Source organism: Quercus lobata, chromosome 5 (genome assembly GCF_001633185.2).
Source record: "Quercus lobata isolate SW786 chromosome 5, ValleyOak3.0 Primary Assembly, whole genome shotgun sequence".
Classification (NCBI taxonomy): domain Eukaryota; kingdom Viridiplantae; phylum Streptophyta; class Magnoliopsida; order Fagales; family Fagaceae; genus Quercus; species Quercus lobata.
This window is the reverse complement of record NC_044908.1, coordinates 44,898,010-44,921,026: the sequence shown is the minus strand read 5'-3', so window position 1 is coordinate 44,921,026 and position 23,017 is coordinate 44,898,010. Positions and strand designations below refer to the sequence as shown.

General features: G+C 31.2%; 2 protein-coding genes across 3 annotated transcripts; both read right to left on the bottom strand.

Annotated features, from left to right (window-relative positions):
* Nucleotides 1-427: 427 nt before the first annotated feature.
* Nucleotides 428-9,267, bottom strand: LOC115989701 (GDSL esterase/lipase At1g31550-like). The gene is made up of 5 exons (XM_031113519.1): nucleotides 8,938-9,267; nucleotides 8,605-8,826; nucleotides 6,658-6,806; nucleotides 1,302-1,578; nucleotides 428-812 (listed from the first exon to the last, which is right to left on the bottom strand). The coding sequence occupies exons 1-5, from the start codon at nucleotides 9,170-9,172 to the stop codon at nucleotides 577-579; spliced, it is 1,119 nt and encodes a 372-aa protein (XP_030969379.1). The 5' UTR covers nucleotides 9,173-9,267; the 3' UTR covers nucleotides 428-576.
* Nucleotides 9,268-10,175: 908 nt separating this feature from the next.
* LOC115989699 (GDSL esterase/lipase At1g31550-like) lies at nucleotides 10,176-16,107 on the bottom strand. Of its 2 annotated transcripts, none has more exons than XM_031113517.1 (5): nucleotides 15,792-16,107; nucleotides 15,480-15,698; nucleotides 12,348-12,496; nucleotides 11,255-11,531; nucleotides 10,176-10,633 (listed from the first exon to the last, which is right to left on the bottom strand). In XM_031113517.1, exons 1-5 carry the CDS (start codon nucleotides 16,045-16,047, stop codon nucleotides 10,398-10,400), a joined length of 1,137 nt encoding a protein of 378 aa, XP_030969377.1. In that variant the 5' UTR covers nucleotides 16,048-16,107; the 3' UTR covers nucleotides 10,176-10,397. The 2 variants fall into 2 exon arrangements, with proteins under 2 accessions (XP_030969377.1, XP_030969378.1); XM_031113518.1 differs by lacking the exon at nucleotides 15,792-16,107 and adding an exon at nucleotides 14,881-15,018 and having other exon boundaries at nucleotides 15,480-15,570.
* Between the last annotated feature and the right edge of the window lie 6,910 nt (nucleotides 16,108-23,017).

Here is a 23,017-nt window from a genome sequence, read left to right as displayed (position 1 = left end):
TTTTTTTTCGCAATTGGTAATTTTTATATCACTGAAATGGCCTGAAATATTCTTGTAGGTAGACACCAAAATAGGATCCATAGCCATATTATGAATTGTTTTGTTACTTAATTTTTATTGGCAATTGGTTTAAACTTTTTTTCAGTTTTCATTACACTAGCTTTTATAAACGAAGGGGTTGTAATTAAGTAACAAAACAATTCATAATATGGCTATGGATCCTATTTTGGTGTCTACCTACAAGAATATTTCAAGCCATTTCAGCGATATAATTTCAGTTTTTATGAGCTATGCATTTATATTTACCTCTCGTATGTGTATGTATGGCCTGAGAGCTAGCCTTGTATTGTGTGTGCAAACAAATTTACAAAATTCATTTTTAAAGTCGTCAACATTACATTATCGATCTCAGTTTTTCTGGACTAAATAACTCACATTATGAGGCCACAAAACGAAGTTATTTAATTCAACACGTTCCAATGAAGCTTAATTTTCCAAAAGGGCAATCCAAGTAAAGCCAAAACTCATAGCACCCACACAGTAACAAACAAAGTTGTAATTGGACCACGGCTTATATTATGCATCTTGTGAAACACAGGAGATACTAATTTGAGGAATGGTATATGGCCCATCTAGTAAGCCAGTGGTAATCCATCGATATGCTGCTTCTGTTAAGTGTACACCATCCCAACTAACATACTTTGAAGGGTCATCACAAGCACTCGCCGAAGGATCACCACATTCCGCTGATGTGTTGCAATTGTATGGGCCTCCCCCTCCACAACATGCTGTGAGTGCTCCTCCAGTAAAACCTAAAATGGACATGAAACAAATAATTAGTACCAAAACTTTTGACATTAAAAAATGGGTAGTACTCATTGCACACAAGTTGTTATACACTATTTTTTAACCGAAACAATGACTTGTAGTTATGATTATCAAGTTTAAAATCGGGACTTCAAGTCACGGTTTCAGTTCAAAAATATAATGCGTGTAACAGTTTGTGTAATAAATACACAAAACTCCATTTTTGAACTAAAACCGTGAGATTTTCAAGTTCAAAATCATGACTTCAAGAGACTTTGGTGCTTATTTGTAAGTAAATGTCACAACTGTTCGCAGAAAAGAAAATCATATTATATACATAATATACTTCCCTTACGAGATTGTGGTTCCAAAAGCTAGTCTTTTGTTTTTTTATTCTCAAGTAAAGAGTGCTTCTAAGTACTAACAAATGCAATCATCAATCTGTTTTGTCAATATGTGCAATATAAAGAAAATTATTAAGAAGGTTGAGTTACCATATTGGCTTGGATTACGATAAAAACGCATTGAAGAATTGTAAAAATCCGCATAGATGATATTGGTATGTGGATGTAGTGCTTGGATCCTACTTAGTTCTTTTTGTAGTTGATCATTGTGGTACTCAGAAAACTTGTTTAACCAGTTTAGACAGCCAGTTTCGGGGTCATATTGGTCCGTATCTGCAGTCTCATAAGATGTTAGGTAGGCTGCAGAGCATCCAATTGGTAGGTTCCCTGGAACCATGAGAGTTACTGCCCCTAGCTCAATCAACTCCTGCAAGGCAATGTTTAAATCAGTGAAAAGGTCTCTTTAAAGTAGGGACGGCAAATAGGTGGGTTTGGGATGGGCATAATTGGACTGGGTATATAAAATCCATTTACCCATCAAAAACCCATTTAACTAATTGCTTCTAATCCGAATCCAACCCAACTCAACCCAATTACCCAATTATCAAAATTACCAAAATGCCACTAAAGTGAAAATGACTAAAGTACTCTAAAATCTTTAAAAATGACCAAAATGCCCCCAAATTTAAAATTACCAAAATACCCCCAAAACCTTAAAAATGACCAAAATACCCCCGAAACCTTAAAAATGATCAAATTACTCCTGAAACCCAAAAAATTACCAAAATTCCCCTAAAACCCAAAAAATGACCGAAATACCCCCAAACCCAAAAAATTACTAAAATACCCCTAAAACCTAAAAATTACCAAAATACCTCCGAAACATAAAAAAATGACCAAAATACTCCCGAAACCTAAAAAATGACCAAAATACCCCCGAAACCCAAAAAATTACCAAAATTCCCCCGAAACCCAAAAAAATTACCAAAATACTCCCGTAACCCAAAAAATTACCAAAATACTCCTGAAACCTAAAAAATGACCAACATATGCCCAAAACCTAAAAATTACCATAATACCCCCGAAACCTAAAAAATGACCAAAATACACCCGAAACCCAAAAAATTATCAAAATACCCTCGAAACCTAAAAAATGACCAAAATACACCCGAAACCCAAAAAATTATCAAAATACCCCAAAAACCGAAAAAAAATGACCAAAATACCCCCAAAACCTTAAAATGACCAAAATACCCCCCCCCCAAACCCATAAAATGACAAGAATACACCTAAAATCTAAAAAATGACCAAAATACCCCCAAAACCTAAAAATTACCAAAATAATCACAAAACCTACAAAATGACCAAAATAACCATGAAACCTACAAAATGACCAAATACCCCCAGGAATCCAAAAAATGACCAAAATACCCCTGAAACCTAAAAATTACCAAAATACCCCCAAAACCCATAAAATGATCAAAATACACCCGAAACCACAAAATTACCAAAATACCCCCGAAACATAAAAAAATGACCAAAATACCCCTGAAACCCAAAAAATAACCAAAATACCCCCTGAAACCTAAAAATGACCAAAATACCCCCAAAACCCAAAAAATGTCCAAAATACCACCGAAACCTAAAAAATGACCAAAATACCCATGAAACCTTAAAAATGGCCAAAATAACCCCGAAACCAAAAAAATGACCAAAATAACACCTAAACCTAAAAATAACCAAAATACTCCTAAAACCTAAAAAAAGACCAAAATACCCTTTAAACCTAAAAAATGACCAAAACACCCCCTATACCTAAAAAATGACTAAAGTACCCCTGAAACCTAAATATGACCAAAATAACCCCTATACCTTAAAATGACCAAAATATCCTCGAAACCTAAAAAATGACCAAAATACCCCAAAACCTATAAAATGACAAAAATGCCCCTTAAACCTATAAGTCGATAAAAATACACCCTAAACCTAAAAAATTACCCAAATCCCTCCTAAAACTAAAAAATTACCAAAATACTCCCTAAACATAAAAAAAATGACCAAAATACCCCCTAAACCTAAAAATGATTAAGATAACTCGAAAACCTAAAGAATGATTGAAATATCCCTAAAACCTAAAAAGTTATTAAACAACCTCCAAAACCTAGAAAATTACAAAAAAATGGCCCCAAAATCTAAAAGTTAACGAAACACCCCTAAAACCAAAAAAATTAGTGACATTCCCTCAAAACCTACAAAATGATTGAAATACTCTTAGAACCTTTAATTTAATGAAAATACCCTCGAAAAATCCAAAATACCCCAAACCCCTATTTTGGTAATTTTAGAAGCTTCAAGTGTTGTTTTTTTTTTTTTTTTTTTTTTTTTTTTTTTTTTTTTCATCTTATAGGATTAGTGGTACGTTGGTCATTTTAGATATTTTGAGGGGTATTTTGGTCGTTTTATAGGTTTAGAGGTATTTTGGACGTTTTAGGAGTTTCAAGGTATTTTTAGTAATTTTAGAGGTTTCAGGTTGTTTGTGGCCATTTTAAAGGTTTTGGGTTTATTTAGGTCATTTCAAAGGTTTAGGAGTATTTTCTTCACTATATAGGTTTGAGGGTATTTTGGTCATTTTTTAGGTTTCGTGGGTATTCTGGTAATTTTTTACGTTGAAGGGGTATTTTGGTCATTTTATAGTTTTAGGGGGGTATTTTGGTCATTTTTAGGTTTCTAGATTATTTTGATCAATTTTTAGGTTTCGGGGTTATTTTGGCCATTTTTTAGGTTTAGAGGGTATTTTTGTCATTTTTTAGGTTTCGAGGGTATTTTGGTCATTTTTTAGGTTTTGGGGTTATTTTGATAACTTTTTAGGCTTTGGGGTTATTTTGCCCCTTTTTTAGGTTTCAGAGGGATTTTGGTAATTTTTAGGTTTCGGGGGTATTTTGGTCATTTTTTGGATTTCAGGGGTATTTTTGTCATTTTTAGGTTTTGGTGGTATTTTGGTAATTTTTTGGTGTCGGGGGTATTTTGGTCATTTTTTTGGGTTTCGGGGGTATTTTGGTAAATTTTAGGTTTGGGGGTGTATTTTGGTCATTTTGTAGGTTTTGGGGTTATTTTGGTAATTTTTAGGTTTTGGGGGTATTTTGGTTATTTTTTGGGTGTCGACGGTATTTTTGTCATTTTTTGGGTTTCAAGGGTATTTTGGTCATTTTTAGGTTTTGGGTTAATTTTTAGGTTTTGCGGGGTATTTTGGTAATTTTGTAGGTTTTGGGGTTATTTCGGTAATTTTTAGGTTTTGGGGGTATTTTGGTCATTTTTTGGATTTCAGGGGTATTTTGGTCATTTTTTGGGTGTCGGGGGTATTTTGGTCATGTTTTGGGTTTCAAGGGTATTTTGGTAATTTTTAGGTTTTGGGGGTATTTTGGTCATTTTTTGGATTTCAGGGGTATTTTGGTCATTTTCGAGTTTTGGAGGTATTTTGGTCATTTTTGGGTGTCGGGGGTATTTTGGTCATTTTTTGGGTTTCAGGGGTATTTTGGTCATTTTTTTGGGTTTCGGGGGTATTTTGGTAATTTTTAGGTTTGGGGTGTATTTTGGTCATTTTGTAGGTTTTGGGGTTTTTTTGGTAATTTTTAGGTTTTGAGGGTATTTTGGTTATTTTTTGGGTGTCGACGGTATTTTTGTCATTTTTTGGGTTTCAAGGGTATTTTGGTCATTTTTTGGGTTTTGGGGGTATTTTGGTAATTTTTAGGTTTTGGGGTAATTTTTGGTAATTTTTAGGTTTTGCGGGGTATTTTGGTAATTTTGTAGGTTTTGGGGTTCTTTCGGTAATTTTTAGGTTTTGGGGGTATTTTGGTAATTTTTTGGGTGTCGGGGGTATTTTGGTCATTTTTTGGGTTTCAGGGGTATTTTGGTCATTTTTGGTTTCGAGGGTGTTTTGGTCATTTTTTGGATTTCAAGGGTATTTTGGTCATTTTTAGGTTTTGGAGGTATTTTGGTAATTTTTGGGTGTCAGGGTTATTTTGGTCATTTTTTGGGTTTTAGGGGTATTTTGGTCATTTTTTTGGGTTTCGGGGGTATTTTGATAATTTTTAGGTTTGGGGTGTATTTTGGTCATTTTGTAGGTTTTGGGGTTATTTTGGTAATTTTTAGGTTTTGGGGGTATTTTGGTTATTTTTTGGGTGTCGACGGTATTTTTGTCTTTTTTTGGGTTTCAAGGGTATTTTTGTCATTTTATTGGGTTTTGGGGGTATTTTGGTAATTTTTAGGTTTGGGGTAATTTTTGGTAATTTTTAGGTTTTGTGGGGTATTTTGGTAATTTTGTAGGTTTTGGGGTTATTTTGGTCATTTTTTGGGTTTCAGGGGTATTTTGGTCATTTTTTGGGTTATAGGGGTATTTTGGTCATTTTTTGGGTTTTGGGGGTATTTTTGTAATTTTTAGGTTTTCGGGGTATTTTGGTCATTTTTTGGGTTTCGGGGGTATTTTGGTCATTTTGTAGGTTTTAGGGTTATTTTGGTAATTTTTAGGTTTTTGGGGTATTTTGGTCCTTTTTTGTGTTTTGAGGATATTTTGGTAATTTTTAGGTTTCGAGGGTATTTTGGTTATTTTTTGGGGATCAGGGGTATTTTGGTCATTTTTTTTTTGGGTTTTTTGGGGGTATTTTGGTAATTTTCAGGTTTTGGGGGGCATTTTTGGTAGTTTTTTGGGTTTCAGGGGGTATTATGGTCATTTTGTAGGTTTTGGGGTTATTTTGGTAATTTTTAGGTTTTGGGAGTATTTTGGTCATTTTTTTGGTTTAAGGGGTATTTAAGTGGGTGGGTTTGGGTTGATTTTGTCACCTCTACTTTAAAGGTTGTGTGTTTATAAAAATACTATTAGAGTGCAGTGTCATATATAGTGCATGCTTTATATATATATATGTGTGTGTGTGTGTGTGTGTGTGTGTGTGTGTGTGTGGTGCGTGTGCAATTTACAAACTAAAGTATCTCTAACATCAAATTGAATAGAAATCATTATCCTATATTTTTGTATTCCACTTTATGCTTCACCCATTATAACTTGTCACATTTTTATTTATTTATAAAGTTATCAAAGTTTAAATTTGAAAAAAAAAAAAAAAAAAAAAAAAAAAAAAAAAAAAACTGCAGTTGATAGAGTATAAGTGGAACACACATCGGCTCCCACTCTATTGTTTGCACTCTCATATGCTGATATAATTGTCTTTATAGAAGTTCTTTCTTACCCTTTTTTTTTTGTTTTTTTTGTTGGGTGAGTCAAGATGTTTTCCATCTTTTATATAAGGCGGTATTAGAATCCTCTCCTTGTTTGTGTGTTTGTTTCTCAAAAAAAAAAAAAAAAAACAACAACAACAACAACAATATTTGTAAAGGATAATTATTACACTAGGTGCAATAATGATTAAAAAAAATAAACATGATGCAATAATCAAGAAATTTGTCTAAAAGGAAAATAATTTTACTATGCAATCTACAAAACATAAATTCTTACATTAATGGCTGAAGCGATTGCTTTAATCACTAGTGGCACAAAAGTCTGAATTTCTTCTATGCTCCTATGCAGGAAAAATGGATAATTGTAGTCGTTGCCTCCAATCTCTCCCATAAGAAATAGAGAACTTCCAAAGATTTCATTGCATTCTGTAAATGTTCGTCACATTACTAGAGAAAAAGGATGGTACTAACCAAGTTCTTACAATAACCAAATTCATGTCATCCATGTTTACACAATACAAATACTTTCTCAAATATCGCCAACTCAGACAAAGATTTCCGCAAAGTTTGTGTCTTAATTAGTGGAGCGTGTTTTTAAAGAAATCGATGATTTTTTTTTTTTTTTTTTTGGATAATTCAGAAAAAATAACCTGTTATCAAGAAATTTTATTCTTTGAAATATCATGCTATCAAGAGGTTAAAAAACTACTTCATAGTGAGGAATAATCGATGACCGAATCAGAATTTTAGTTGTGATGCAATAAAGCATTTATCAAAAAGGAATTAGAATAGAAGAATGAAGATTAACTCTGCTAAAAAAAAATGAAGTTTGACAAAATCATTGTTTATCAACACATTCCAAATCAATAATTTATAATGCAGTATTTTGGGTCATTAAACTAGAAGTCTAGAACCCTTTCAAACTAATATCCTTTTTATAATGTATCTTAGGTTCAAAGCTTCAATTAAACAATAATTTGGATTCAATCAAATCTTTCTCTCAAAATTTGATGCACTCAACTAATTAATATAAGTGGGGTATTTTTTTAAAAAAATAAAAATTAGGTAGGTTTACAACAATTTCACAATAACAAACAAATGTTTCTACCACCTAACACATGCTAAAAAAATATAATAATAACAATAAATTACAGATTTTAGGGGCCCACGTGTAAGTTGATAAATAAATTGAGGAATATTGTGAGTTTTTATTGTAAGTTGTAACTATAGCTTTATTTTTTTTCTTTTTTTAGTTTATTGTTTACATTTATACTATTTCTTCTCTATTTTTCATTATTATTATTATCAATATCGTACTGTCAAAATAATTTTAATTGTGATGAACTCAGAGACTACTCAACCTATCTCAAGAATTTTTGGTAAATAATTTATATTTAGAAATTTTGTGCTTTGTTTTAAATATCTATTTAGATATCTGCTTAGTAACTTATGTAATTTCCTTCCTCAAATAAAGGTTAAGGAGATAATGATGTCACATTTTAACACTAATTAAAATAAATAAAAAATGTGATGGTTAAAATTGTCTCAACAAACTAAGAAAATCACCCCCATAAAGTGACAATAACTGTCATTCCAAGTCTGTTAGAACAATTTATTGTGAAGAAAGTTACTGTGGTAATTTAAAACCACCACTATTGATCATTTTTATAATACAAGAGAAAACAATTTACACCCCCGATCATTTTTATAATATAAGAGAAAACAATTTACACCCCCAGACAGTAGGCTGTCACAGAGGGAAAGGAAATGAAAGAAAAGACAAAAGCAAACTTGTGGTTGAGGTGAAAAAATAGACAAATATGGGAAAATAATAAAGAGAATCTGTGGAGAAGAAGAAAAAATAACTGAAAAAGACAAAAATAAAAATAAAAATAAAAAATTCATTTTTGTAAGCGTGAAGGATATACAAAAATAAAGTAATCCGGTAGATAATATAATCTAACCGTTGATTACATTATCATCATATATATATATATATATATATATATATTTGATAAGATTTTTCACTAAAATATAGTATCTTTAATATTTTTATTTATTTATTGTAATACCTTGGAAGTTGGACTCCAAGAATATGGTGTACACTTCAACTCAAAGAATGACCAAGGCAGATCATAGGAACAGAATACACAAAAGAATGGGTTTAATGAAAGAAGAACATGACAATGACCACCATATGATGATGATGATGTAGCTAACTTACTTGAAGATGTGTTGCAAAGTGATGGAAGAATTTCCTTGAACCAATCCAATTGAACTCCTAGAGAGATGTCTGTGCTTACATCAATTCCTCTTTCTACAAAAAAAGATGCATCCAATGCTGTTGCTCCTGCAACCGCAAAATTTATTCCTTCTTGAATACTTATTCCACTTCCATTCTTAATCCCAAGATATGGTTGTACCAATGGCAGTCCAAGAGACTCCGCTGCCCATTAAAAGAGAAATCAAAAAGAAAACACAAGAGATTTGAGGTGATAACTAAATAAAAAAAAATAAGAAAAGATTAATCAAGTTGCATGGATACATGGATGCGTACCAGTGAAGTCTATAATTAGACGGCCATTGGAGCAACGTCCTGTGGGGTGGTGGAAGTAGGTCTCCCCATAGGGAGGCGAGAGACAGCTGTGATTCAAGCACAAGTTTCCGGTATCAGCGAGCGAGTCGCCGAAGCCAAAGATAGATGTATAACAATATCCCACCACGCCCTTAATGGTGGCTAAGAATAGGAAGAGTTTGATAATAAATGGTAGTTTAAGTGTCAAAAGAGCCATATGTGGAGTGGAGATTATGTAAGTGGGAGGAGGAGGGGATCAGGCAAAATCAACTTTAATATTGTTGCTTCTAAATTTTTATTCCCTTTATAATTGGCTTGGCTTGGCTCCACTTCCCTTTATTATTGGGTCAATGATTTGGATTTGCCTCCTTTGCTGTTACCTCTCCCCTTCATTTATTTATTGTATTGAAAATCAGATCAAGCACAAACCAACAATGGCCACATGATCTTTCTCAAAAAAAAACAATGGCCACATGATGAAGTTAGAGCTGTGTGGATAGGAGTGCGAAACGACATGTAAATACTTCAGCAAATTATAAGGTGGGAGTTGGTGGGTTGGCTAGTGATACTTGTATAGTTTGTTTGTTCGGTTTTATTCTTTTTCCACTCTACTCTGGTTCTCGTATATAAAGAAAAAAGCCTTGAGTGTTACTCTAAGCTTTATATACAATTGCGTATAGAAAATTATTCTCTCTCAACAAGTAGAGCTTTCTAATTTTCTATCGTGTGATTGAATCTTAATATATTGTTACTTAAGGTTTTTTTTTTCCTGCTCACTATTATTCAAATATAATTCTTTTTTCACAGCCCTTTTAATTAAAAAACAAATATACGATAGAGTTTACCTATGATGTTTGCTCTCATATTCTTTGAATGTCATTTTTTTTTTCATTTTTTTTTTTTTTATAATCAAATGTCATATCTCTTATACATCAACACCATATAAGATATTTTATAGATTGAGCTAATGGAGTTGAGTATTACCCTTTTAACTCATAATACTCATTTGTCATTTTTTTTTTTTTTATCAATATAAATGAAGGGGTTGTAATTAAGTAACAAAACAATTCATAATATGGCTATGGATCCTATTTTGGTGTCTACCTACAAGAATATTTCAGGCCATTTCAGTGATATAATTTCAGTTTTTATGAGCTATGCATTTATATTTACCTCTCGTATGTGTATGTATGGCCAGAGAGCTAGCCTTGTATTGTGTGTGCAAACAAATTTGCAAAATTCATTTTTTAAAGTCGTCAACATTACATTATCGATCTCAGTTTTTCTAGACTAAATAACTCATTATGAGGCCACAGAACGAGGTAATTTAATTCAACACGTTCCAATGAAGCTTAATTTTCCAACAGGACAATCCAGGTAAGGCCAAAACTCATAGCACCCACACAGAAACAAACAAAGATGTAATTGGACCACGGCTTATATTATGCATCTTGTGAAACACAGGAGATACTAATTTGAGGAATGGTGTATGGCCCTTCTAGTAAACCATTGGTAATCCATCGATATGCTGCTTCTGTTAAGTGTATACCATCCCAACTAACATACTTTGAAGGGTCATCACAAGCACTCACCGAAGGATCACCACATTCCGCTGATGTGTTGAAATTGTATGGGCCTCCCCCTCCACAACATGCTGTGAGTGCTCCTCCAGTAAAACCTAAAAGGGACATTAAACAAATAATTAGTACCAAAACTTTTGATATTAAGAAATGGGTAGTACTCATTGCACACAAGTTGTTACACACTGTTTTTTAATTGAAACAGTGACTTGTAGTAATGATTATCAAGTTTAAAATCATGACTTCAAGTCACGGTTTCAATTCAAAAATAAGATATGTGTAACCGTTTGTGTAATAAATACACAAACTCCATTTTTGAATTGAAACTGTGAGATTTTCAAGTTCAAAATCATGACTTCAAGTCATGGTTTCAGTGCAAAAATGGTGTGTGTAAGAATTTGTGTGTAATAAATGCAACCCTTAAGAAATACTTTGACTCCTAGAATGGGTTCTAGCAAATCATCCAGATTTAAAACAAACTGATTTATTCAAGAGACTCTGGTGCCTATTTGTAAGTAAATGTCATGACTGTTCTCAGAAAAGAATATCATACTATATATACATAATATACTTCCCTTACGAGATTGTGGTTCCAAAAGCTAGTCTTTTGTTTTTTTATTCTCAAGTAAAGAGTGCTTCTAAGTACTAACAAATGCAATCATCAATCTGTTTTGTCAATATGTGCAAAATAAAGAAAATTATTAAGAAGGTTGAGTTACCATATTGGCTTGGATTACGATAAAAACGCATTGAAGAATTGTAAAAATCCGCATAGATGATATTGGTATGTGGATGTAGTGCTTGGATCCTACTTAGTTCTTTTTGTAGTTGATCATTGTGGTACTCAGAAAACTTGTTTAACCAGTTTAGACAGCCAGTTTCGGGGTCATATTGGTCCGTATCTGCAGTCTCATAATATGTTAGGTAGGCTGCAGAGCATCCAATTGGTAGGTTCCCTGGAACCATGAGAGTCACTGCCCCTAGCTCAATCAACTCCTGCAAGGCAATGTTTAAATCATGAAAAAGTCTCTTTAAAGGTAGTGTGCTTATAGAAATACAATTAGAGTGCAGTGTCATATATAGTGCATGCTTTATATATATATATATATATATATATATATATATGTGTGTGTGTGTATGCAGTGCATGTGCAATTTACAAACTAAAGTATCTCTTACATCAAATTGAATAGAAATTCATTATCCTATATTTTGTGTTCCACTTTATACTTCACCAATTATAACTTGTCACTTTTATTTATTTATAAAGTTATCTAAGTTTAAATTTGAAAAAAAAAAAAAAAAAAAAAAAAAAAAAGAAGAGGTAAAAATTAACACTGCAGTTGATAGACTATAAGTGGAACACTTAAAAGTGGGATAGAATATTTTTATTTATAATATTCAAGTTACCAAAACTTAACTCTCAGTGATCAGCAGAAAAACTCAAATTTCATTGTTCTTTTCACTTCATGCCGAACTTGTTTGATTGTAAAAGATTCAACTCACGCATCGGTTCCCACTCTGTTGTTTGCACTCTCATATGCTGATATAATTGTCTTTATAGAAGTTTTTTGTTCCCTTTTTTTTTTTTGGGTGAGTCAAGATGTTTTCCATCTTTTATATAAGGCGGTGTTAGAACCCATTTTCCTCTCCTTTGTGTGTGTGTTTGTTTCTCAAAAAAATAATTTGTGAAGGATAATTATTACACTAGGTGCAATAACGATTAAAAAAAATAAACATGATGCAATAATCAAGAAATTTGTCTAAAAGGAAAATAATTTTACTTTGCAATCTACAAAACATAAATTCTTACATTAATGGCTGAAGCGATTGCTTTAATCACCAGTGGCACAAAAGTCTGAATCTCTTCTATGCTCCTATACAGGAAAAATGGATAATTGTAGTCGTTGCCTCCAATCTCTCCCATAAGAAATAGAGAACTTCCAAAGATTTCATTGCATTCTGTAAATGTTCGTCACATTACTAGAGAAAAGGGATGGTAATACCAAGTTCTTACAATAACCAAATTCATGTCATCCATGTTTACACATTACAAATACTTTCTCAAATATCGCCAACTCAAAGAAAGATTTCCGCAAATTGCGTATCTTAATTAGTGGAGCGTGTTTTTAAAGAAATCGATGATAATTTTTTTTTGGATAATTCAATAAAAAGAACTTGTTATCAAGAAATTTTATTCTTTGAAATATCATGCTATCAAGAGGTTAAAAAACTACTTCATTGTGAGGAATAATCGATGACCGAATCAGAATTTTAGTTGTGGTGGAATAAAGCATTGATCAAAAAGGAATTAGAATACAAGAATGAAGATTAACTCTGGTAAAAATAATGAAGTTTAACAAAATAATTGTTTATCAACACATTCCAAATCAATAATTTATAATGCAGTATTTTGGGTCATTAAACTAGAATCCTTTCCAACTAATATCCTTTTTATAGTGTAACTTAGGTTCAAACTAATTAGTGTGAGGATTGTTAGAACTATGATTAAATGATTAAATTTAGCATTTTTTAACCGTTTCATACTTTCATTACCAAACCAAATTCATGAGAACTTGCCAAAGGCCTTCTAGGCCGATGGCATTAAATTGAATTACCTAATTTTTATAAACTAATAAATAATAATGTGTTCAAAACTTTTTAAAAAAAATTAAATGATAATGTTAAGATAGTAATAGAATAATATCATTTTTACATTGAATATAAGAACAATAGTTCACACAAATTATAATAGGTTAAAAAAATTATAAACACAATTTTTATGCCAAAAATTTTACATGTAATCAACTATGAGTGGTGTAAAAAAGATAATAAGTACATATAAAAGTGATAAACAATTACTCATATTTGACCACATTAGAGTTGTGATCAAAAGATTGCTCTAAAAAATACATTGTGATTTGTATGTGAAGTTTTGTATCTACATACTGTTTTTTTTTTTTTTTTCTTTGTTTTTTAAAGATAATCCTTAAAACATGCCAAGTTGAAACTATTTCTCAAAAAAAAAATTTTAAAAAAAGGTTAAGTTGGATTTAACATTTTATTAAATGATATTTTTTATACATTTTCTTAAAAAGGAAGAAACTAATCACAAATATTAAGAAAAGCACTTTATAGTTACAATAAATTTGCATTTATAAACTAATAAATTATTAACAAGTGTGTTTTTTTTTTAATATTATATTAGAACTAATAATTATATATGGATTAACAAATCAATTTTTGGAAAAGTTTTATTGAAAACTGAAAAAATTTTGACAACTTTTTTAATTTTTGATAAATTTTTTTCAAAATTAATTTATTATTTTATGGCCTGAGGACACACAAAAGTAAAATTACTTATATATTTATAATTTATGTCTTTTAACACGTACAAACTGTTGAAACCCAAAGTATGCAAGCAAAAAGAGATACTATAGTGAAAGGATGTGACGACTGCCTGTCACATTTACAGATTTACTTTTACCCATCATCACTTTTTCTCTGCAGTTGATTACAGAAGATCATTGTGCCAAAATCTTTGTAACAGTTTGTGGTGCTAAAGATTGTTATAGTTTTAAAAATGGTAACGGATGAAAAAGCAGAAAGGAGATTGATTATCGGTTTTATAGTCCGATCTTGGTCGAACCAGTAATGTCATAATTAATATTATTTAAATATTTAAATAATATTTATATGAATTTTGAATTTTAATAACTTATTTCAAGAAAATATAAAATATAAAATTTTTCTTTTTCTGTTTTTTTTTTTTTTGCATACTACCTTTTTTTTTTCTAGTAAGCAATTATTGACAAAAAAAAAAGAGAATAATCTATTATTAAGGTTTTATATATTTATTTTTATAAATAATAGTCCAACTTTAACTATTTATCTATTCAAAAAAAAATTCCCCAAAGACAAATGACTAGACAACTCAATGACACAATGACATACTAATTAGTATGACCAATCTACTTTCACACCATCTCATTTTTCACCACCACACACGTATACCTTTCTTTAATGAAAAAAAAAAAAAAAAGAGAATGGCAGAGAGAGGTAATTTCGGAGAAATGTAGCTCTAGTTTGGGAAGGTGGAAGTGGATTTATGTGGCCGTGCACTTTAGCACATTTCCATTTCTTTCTTTCTTTTTGTAACTTTCTCTTTACCACATTCATACATAGATAGAGAGGGAGAGAAGATCACAGAGACACACAGAAGCAGTAAACCAAACTCTAGCACCCCACCAACCTCTCTCTGTTGTCAATCTAGCACCCCACACGGTTTACTATCAAAATGTTTTATTTTTTCGGTTCTCAGTGTTTTGTATTTTGTACTCCAGTACCTCCATCCATCCCCCCCTCTCTCTCTGGAAGTTAGATCTCCATCAGATCCTCTCATTCACTGCCTCACCGAAGAGCTGTAGTTTCAACACCAAGCATGAGCATTCGGTAATTTTCTCCCTCACTCAAGCTTAGCAGATCTGAGAAAAAAAAGGTTTTTTTAGCAAAAAATCTGTCCATATCCACTTAGACCGGCAAATCTGAGAAAAAATAAGAATTTTTCTGCAAAATAAAGTTCCATTTGGACCATTTCAGATCTCTTTCATCAATTCTGCGAAACCGGTTTAATCATTTCGGTTTTCGGCTTTTTCGATTGAACCAACGGTTACCGATTAAATCCGACTTTTCTTATATTTTCGGATTTTAAGCATAATCGGACCGGATTACTGTCCGCTTTCGATTGAACCGATCGAATCGGCCGATCCGATCCGATTTTTAAAACCATGAAAATTATTGCAGAAAAAATCATGAAAAGCCAAACTAAACTAGTCTAGAATTCTAATCAGTCAAACGGTTTATTATTTTAGTCATATTACTGGGTGGAATTGAGGACTAAAGAGAGGAAGAAGAAGAAGAAGAAGATGATGAATAGTAAACTTACCTGACGATGTGTTGCATAGAGATGGAAGAATTTTCTTGAACCAATCCAATTGAACTCTTAAAGAGTCGTTTGTAGACACATTATCAATTCCCCTTTCGAAGAAAAAAGATGCATCCAATGCTGTTGCTCCCACAACAGCAAAATTGACTCCTTCTTGAATAGTACTCCCATTCTCAACGCCAAGATATGGTTTTATCAATGGCAGTCCTAGAGTTTGAGCTGCCAACAAAAAATAAATAAATCCCATCAACAATAATGTATATATGTGAGGGCAAAGAATAAAGATTAAAAACCTGAGGCTCATTTGCTCACCTGTGAAGTCTAATACAAGACGGCCATTGCAACAACGACCTGTGGGGTGAGTAAAATAGCTCTCCCCGTATGGAGGAAAGAGACAGTGTTGAGTTGGATCGGTGAAGTAGATGTTTCCAGTGTCAGTAAGTGAGTCTCCGAAGCTAAAGATTGATGAGTAGCAATTTCCAAACACGCCTTTAATGGTGGCTAATGAGAGGAAGACTTTGATTAATTGTAGTTTCATTGAGAAAACAGAGGAACAATGATGAGCCATTGATTCCTCTAAAATGGAAGAGGGGCGACCAGTCCTATCTTATAATGTCTGTCGGCGGCATTTCCATTCTCCAATGAAATAATAAGCACATGCTTTTTATGTCTAAAATCTGACCAACCATTCCACAAACAGAAATTATAGGACTACATAAAATAAAAATAAAAAATATATATTTAATACCGCAATATATATATATATATATCTTTTGCCAAAAACTGTTCTTATGGTTGAGTATGATGAAGAAAAAATTATGAGTCTATGTGAATTAACCGGTAATCATTTATAATTTATCACTGAAGATAGATTAGTATGATAGATATAGATAAAATTATGGGTCTATGTAAAATTAACGGGTAACTAATCATAATTTACCATATAAGATAATTATAGTAAAAATTGTGATTTTTTTTTAGAGAGTTACAACTTATGGTATTTGTTCTTGATGATAATTTTTTATCATCAAATCAAGACATGAATCAGTTTTAATAGCTCTTTATCGTCAGACCAAGACACCAATCAGTTTTTTATGCAAATGAAAATTAAACCATAAATTTTTTATATAACCATTAAACATTTTACTAATTAAGTTAAAAGGAATCCACATTATTTTTGTTTCTTAACATAAAAAGAAATCTTATATATATATATATATATATATAAAATAAAAAAAATTCATGGTAACGAGTACTTTTAGGACATTGATTAATAATTCATTTTAAAAAAGTTTTGATACCACTTTTATGGGAAATAAAAAAACTATCAAAATATTAATTGTTTTTTCTTTTTTCATAAAAAATTTCTTTAAATAGATTATTAACCAATATTTTAAAAGCCTTCGTTAGCATTTTTCATAAAAATAAAAAATAAAAAATAAAAACCGCTTACTTTTTTTTGTTCATGTGACAATGATATTAATGTGAAAATGACAACGTGACCAATTAACTACACCTATCATTCTTGTCTCAAAAAAAAAAAAAAAAAAAAAAAAAAAAAAAAAAAAAAAAAAAACCACACCTATCATTCTTTCTCACAAATAAAAACTACACCTATCATTATTCTTTCTTTTTATTTATTTCCCGGAAAGGCCGGCTCTATCTCCCCACCTTTTTATTTTTTTATTTATCCTCGTCCCCACCAATTCTGACTAAGAAAAGAGATTTTCTTTTTGTTTTTCTATACAAGATATAAATTTGGCTCTATCTCCCCACCTTTTTCTTTTCTTTTTCTTTTTCTTTTTTTCATTTTTGTCCTCATCCCATTTATTATGATTAAGAAAAGAGATTTTTTTTTAAACAAGATATAAATTTTATTCTACTTTAATCTAAGTGTGTGTATATATATATATATATATATGTGAAACTTTCTTTTAGAGATTTAAACTCCGACCTTTATTTCCTACATCTCATAAGTATTTATATTTATAATGTGACCATCACACAAAATATACCAGGGACTAAAGAGAATAACAATGATACAAAAAGTTTCAAATGAACCATATTTCTTCTCAACCAAAATTCAAAAGGAGAAAGTTAGTTGGGTTGGAGAGAGAGAATCATTAAAGAATAAACTTGACTTTTTTTTCTATAATTTATAATTAAAAAACACTTACTTTACTCTTTATTCCTTCCTCATTTTATTTAAATATTGTTTTAGCTTTTTATTATTTTTCTCTCTCCACAAATTTGTTTTTTTCCTCCCTTAGTCTTTCTTAATTTTAGCATTTTCTCTCCTCAGTTACAAACAAATCACAAAGTCACCAATTAACCATTCACAATTTCAACGTTCTCTCTCCAAGTCAACAAAATGTCATCATCTTCAAAGAAGAAACAATGGCCTCTTCATCTTCTTAAGAGGCATTCGTCAACTTGAACATAGTTCACCTCTGTTTTTTTTACTCTAATTCTGGTTATTGTGTTGTGGGGCAGATTAGTTGTTCATTGACTTGAAGAACGTTCCCCTTCATCTTGGACTTTGCTTCTAGTGATTTCGCTTCTTCTTCTTTTTGGCTTAATGCTGTTAAGAGCTCCACAGCAGTAGAGCTATTTTTTTAGTTATTTGACACCACAAAAAGTTACTTTATCTATTTTACCTATTCATTGTACAAAACATCCTGCAGCAGTGAATCTATTTTAGCTTTCAACACAATAAAATAATATAAATATCAAAATAAAATAATATATTTACCACAATAAAATAATACACCCCACTGTCAAAAAAAAAAAAAACACCAATCATCTAAGGATTCTAAAAAACAGTAAGCAAACCCAAAACCCCAACCACCTCCACTGCCACCCACAACCATAACCACCGCCACTGTCCACAGGCCACCATTAACACAACCTAAATCCATCAATTTTGCTACAAAATCATCTCAAAAACCAACCAAAATCACACATAAAAATTACCAAAATTCAACAAACCCACAAATCCAGTAAAAAAAAAAACCCAGGGACAACCAACCAAAAAAACCCACACCACCGCCACAGCCAACAGTAATGGCTTGGGACAACCCATCACCACCACGAACATAGACTACAAACACAACCCACGAACACAACCCAATCAACAACCCACCACCACCACCATAAACCCACCTCAACAACCACCACCCACAACTCTGATTTAAAAAAAACATTAAAAAAATAATAAATAAATAAAAAATAAAAACCCACCACCACCAAGTTTGGGTCATCGGCAGCTTGGGACTTGTGTCGGCAACGGCTTAGGACTTGGGTCACTGGCGGCTTGGCGGGAAGTGGCTAAGGAGTGGTGAGGAGTTGGAGGAAGAAAGAAATAAAAAAATGAAGGTGGAGAAGAGAAGGGCTAGGTTCAGTGAAGAAGAAAGGTGAAGTAGTAAGAAAAAATAAAGAAAAAATGGTTGGAGGAAGGAACAAAAAAAAAATAAAAAATAAAAAAAATTGAAAGGGAGAAGTGCTGGGTTTGGTTCGGTGAAGAAGAAAGAGTCAATGTGAACGAGAAAGAGAAAAGAAAGAATGAGAGAAAAGCTTAATTTAATAAAAGAGGAGAGAGAAATCAATTAAAATATAAATTTTTTTTTTTACCTTTGAGCTACAGTGCACATCTAAAGATAGATGTGCACTGTAGCGGAGAAGCTAAATTTTTTAGCTTTACCTCCACTACTGCAACTCTCCTTTTGTGATTAATAGCTATATTTTTAGCAATATAGCTATTTAACACCACTGTTGTGAGTGCTCTAATACAAGAGTTTTGGATGCATATAGCTAAATTTTTGCCAAAAAGTGAAAATACAAAGCCTATAATAATGCTCTAAATAAGTCAAATTAGAGCCGAGTATTAAAAGTTTAAGATTTGTTGATTTAATTTTATTTCAATTAGGAGTAGAGATCCAACTCACAAACAAGCTAGATTTCATGTTCAAACTCGGTTAATTTCTTACCGATCCAATTCAAGTTTATTCACAAGTTGCTTTATAAATTTATTCTCTCTATATAAAGCAAAAAAGATTAAATTTATTACTGAAATTATTATTATTTTTTTGGTAAATACAGATAGCTAGAATTAGAAAGAAATAAGTTTGGTACAAGAAATTTCCTCTTTATCAAGGGTACATAGCTGATCCACCACAGGCGGCGGATTAATAAACAAAATATAAGCATCAACACTAGTGCTGCCTATTCTAGCCAAAGCATTCGCAAATCGGTTTGCTTTCCTATAAACATGTTCCACTCGCAAATTGCTAAAGGTCCTCAGCAGGTTCCTGCAGTGAGTAGAGGTTCAAGTGAGAAATTATTATAGTTAACTAATTAGAATAGCTTTCAATTATGAACAAATAAAAATTATATTGACCAATCTTATTTGTAAATAATTAAATTTTAAAAAGAAACGTGCATAATTTTTACTATGTAATGGAATATTTATATTTATCAGTAAATTACAAATAATAATTTGATATTATATAAACTTATTTAAAAATTTAGATAATTAATTTCTAGAGTTATATAAGGATATTTAATACATATACACTAATAAACATATAATATTATATATACTCAAACCAGTTTTCATACTCACCAATTTTTTCATAAACATATTATTTTTTTTTGGTTTTAGTTTGTTGAATAGTAGGTCCTAAAAGTAAAATTAAGTCCAGCATGTTTTTAAATAATCAAATATAAACAGTCTTCTTTTCGAGCTAAGCATAAATAATTTAATTGGTTCATTTATGGCTTTGATGGTTTATTAAATGGTATATTTGAAAATGTGACTAGTTAACATAGAAAATTTATATATATATATATATATATATATATAGCCAAAATTAAGAGAAAATTCAATTAGATTTCAAATTGAATTTCAATTAGAGTTTTATTTGAGGCCATGTGTACTGTCTATGTTTTTAAACTTTTGTTCCAAGTGACTTAACTAAGCATAGAAAACAAGTAAATAAACCACAAAAAAAAAATTAATAATAATAATAATCATATATCTAACTCTATATATAAAATTAAAAGAAAAGAGAGTTTGAATGATTTTACTTTTATGGGCCATTTTTTGTGTAAATAAAAATAATTTAAATTTATAAGTCACTTATAATATTATGAATATTTACTATCTGTTACTAGCTAGGTAAGTAGGTAGAAACATACACATGACATTTATGTGTAAACATGGCAAAACGAGTCAGAATTTTCTGACCGACCCAACTCAACCCGATAAATACCTGACCCAAACCTGATTTTTTTGTCTCAAAGCAAAAACGGGTTAACCTGTGACCCAACTTGTGTTTTTTGCAAGTCAACCCGACCCTAACCCTAAACCATTTCTTAAAACTTTTTTTTTGGGTAAAAATAATAATAAAATTAAGACAATATTGGTTTAATTGTTTTTTGTAAGATTTAAAGAAACAATTAAGACATTTACATAACTGCATGCAAATTAATTGAAAGATGAATGGTTGAGCATTTGTAATGAGTAAAGATTTTTAGATATCAAATAGCAAAGTATATGCCAAGATAATTTTGTTATAGTAGAGTTAAAAATATAGATTTAAAATTGTAGACATGTGTGAGAAACATTCACAAGTGTGAAAATAATGAAACCAAAGTATCAAATTAACATAAATTATGAATGCTTAGACCTATTTTTTGAAAATTTATGTCCAAAATAAAAGGTGTAAGGGCACGATTTAATCCCAAAACCAAAATGGATGGTCAATGGCTCAAAGAGCCCAAAACAATGAATTTGTTAGAGAGTGGGCTTGAAACTAAATTTTCAATGAGTTAGATGGACAATGATCACAATAAGTTAGTTATTACTGAAAAGAATAAAGTAAACAGTTTTGAACAAGAAAAATTCTCCTCAGCCAAGTCCGAGGAAGGTTTTTTCTTATATATTTTTCTTAGACTTATACCAAATTACAATTTTTGAGTGTATAGTGATTTCTCTCTAGATTTTATGATGATCCCCTTTGTAATGGGGTTCTTCTCTTTTATATTCCCTCCCTTTCTTTCATCTCAGCCCTCCACGTGTAGGTCAGATTGCTAGTCTTCTTGATACTTGTCCCATTAGCACCTTCCTAAAGTCTTTAGGGGTAACTATAAGGCTGAAAGTTACTGTTCAGGTATCACTTCCACTTTAATGCAGCTAGGGGGTTAGATGCAGAATATTCAATGTGGTGGTAGCAGCTTTCTTCTCAAATATTTCCCAACTCTCTTTTGTCTCATCCCTCTCTGATGTTTATCCTTCTAAGCAAGATTTCCTATTGCCCTGTTCTTGATGGATGGTCAGACCTTTGACCTCTATTCTGCTCAGCAGAGGAGGTATTTCTCCTCGAACAACGTCTCCTGCTCATTGTGACCAAACTTCTTCCACGGCCCATTAATCTGTATGCCTTCACTAGTATCTATCTATCCTCGGGCTACTTGACATTTTTGGGCATGGCCCACGGCCCAATACCTATATCTAGGCCTTTCATCCTTACAAACAACTTTCAAAATAAATTATGATATTTCCTAGAGTATATGTTGCTTAACAATGATATGATATTCATAAAAGAGACAATGTATAAATAAGTAAACAATCAAACTTTAATGTATATCTCAAATTGAAATAGAGTGCCAACCACAATTAATAATATATTATAAAATTAATTTTCAAGATTGTAAATTTCTTATATATTTTTATTCTTTGTCAAATGAGTTATCTAATAAGTCATTTGTAATTTTGTTTTATATTTTGGGATGTTAATATTGTGTAGAAATAAAATTTGTGCATTTGTTTTACTTATCTTTTGCGTTATTTTGTTTTATATAGCAATGTTAGGATTTGTATAATTTTAAAATTACTGAATAAATATTAATAAGTTTAACTGAGTTTATTCTTGATATAGGTGATGAATTCAAAGTAATTCATTTTACATCAAGTAATTTGTTGCATAACTTTCCAAATGGAAAATACATGTTTTTTTTTTTAATTAAAAAAATTCATGTTAAAAATACAGGTTAACCCGACTCGACCCGACCTGTAACCCGAACCCATTTTTAACCCGCTTAAAATGACCTGTTTTTGATCCGAAACCCGTTTGACCTACAACTCGATTGACCCGACCCACCCGTTTTGCCATGTCTATTTATGTGTCTGTATTAACAATGATTATTTTTAATTACACCGTACATATGCATAATTATAAACTAATTTTAGTTATAATTAGTGTCCATGATAAAGTAATTCTCTTCCACAAGTTAAAACATTAAAAAGAAAAATCTAATGAGAGAGAGAGAGAGAGAGAATTATTTATTAGGTCCATTTAGGAATAGGTTATTTATCTAAAACAGAATTTTTTTTGTAGAAAATACAATAGAAAAAGCTAAAAACTAACTGAATAGTACAGTGAGACTCATAAATAGTGTAAAAAAATACAATGAAACCCATGAATAATATCAAAAATAAGCTAAAAACTCCAATAAGCTATGACTTTCATTACTTCCCA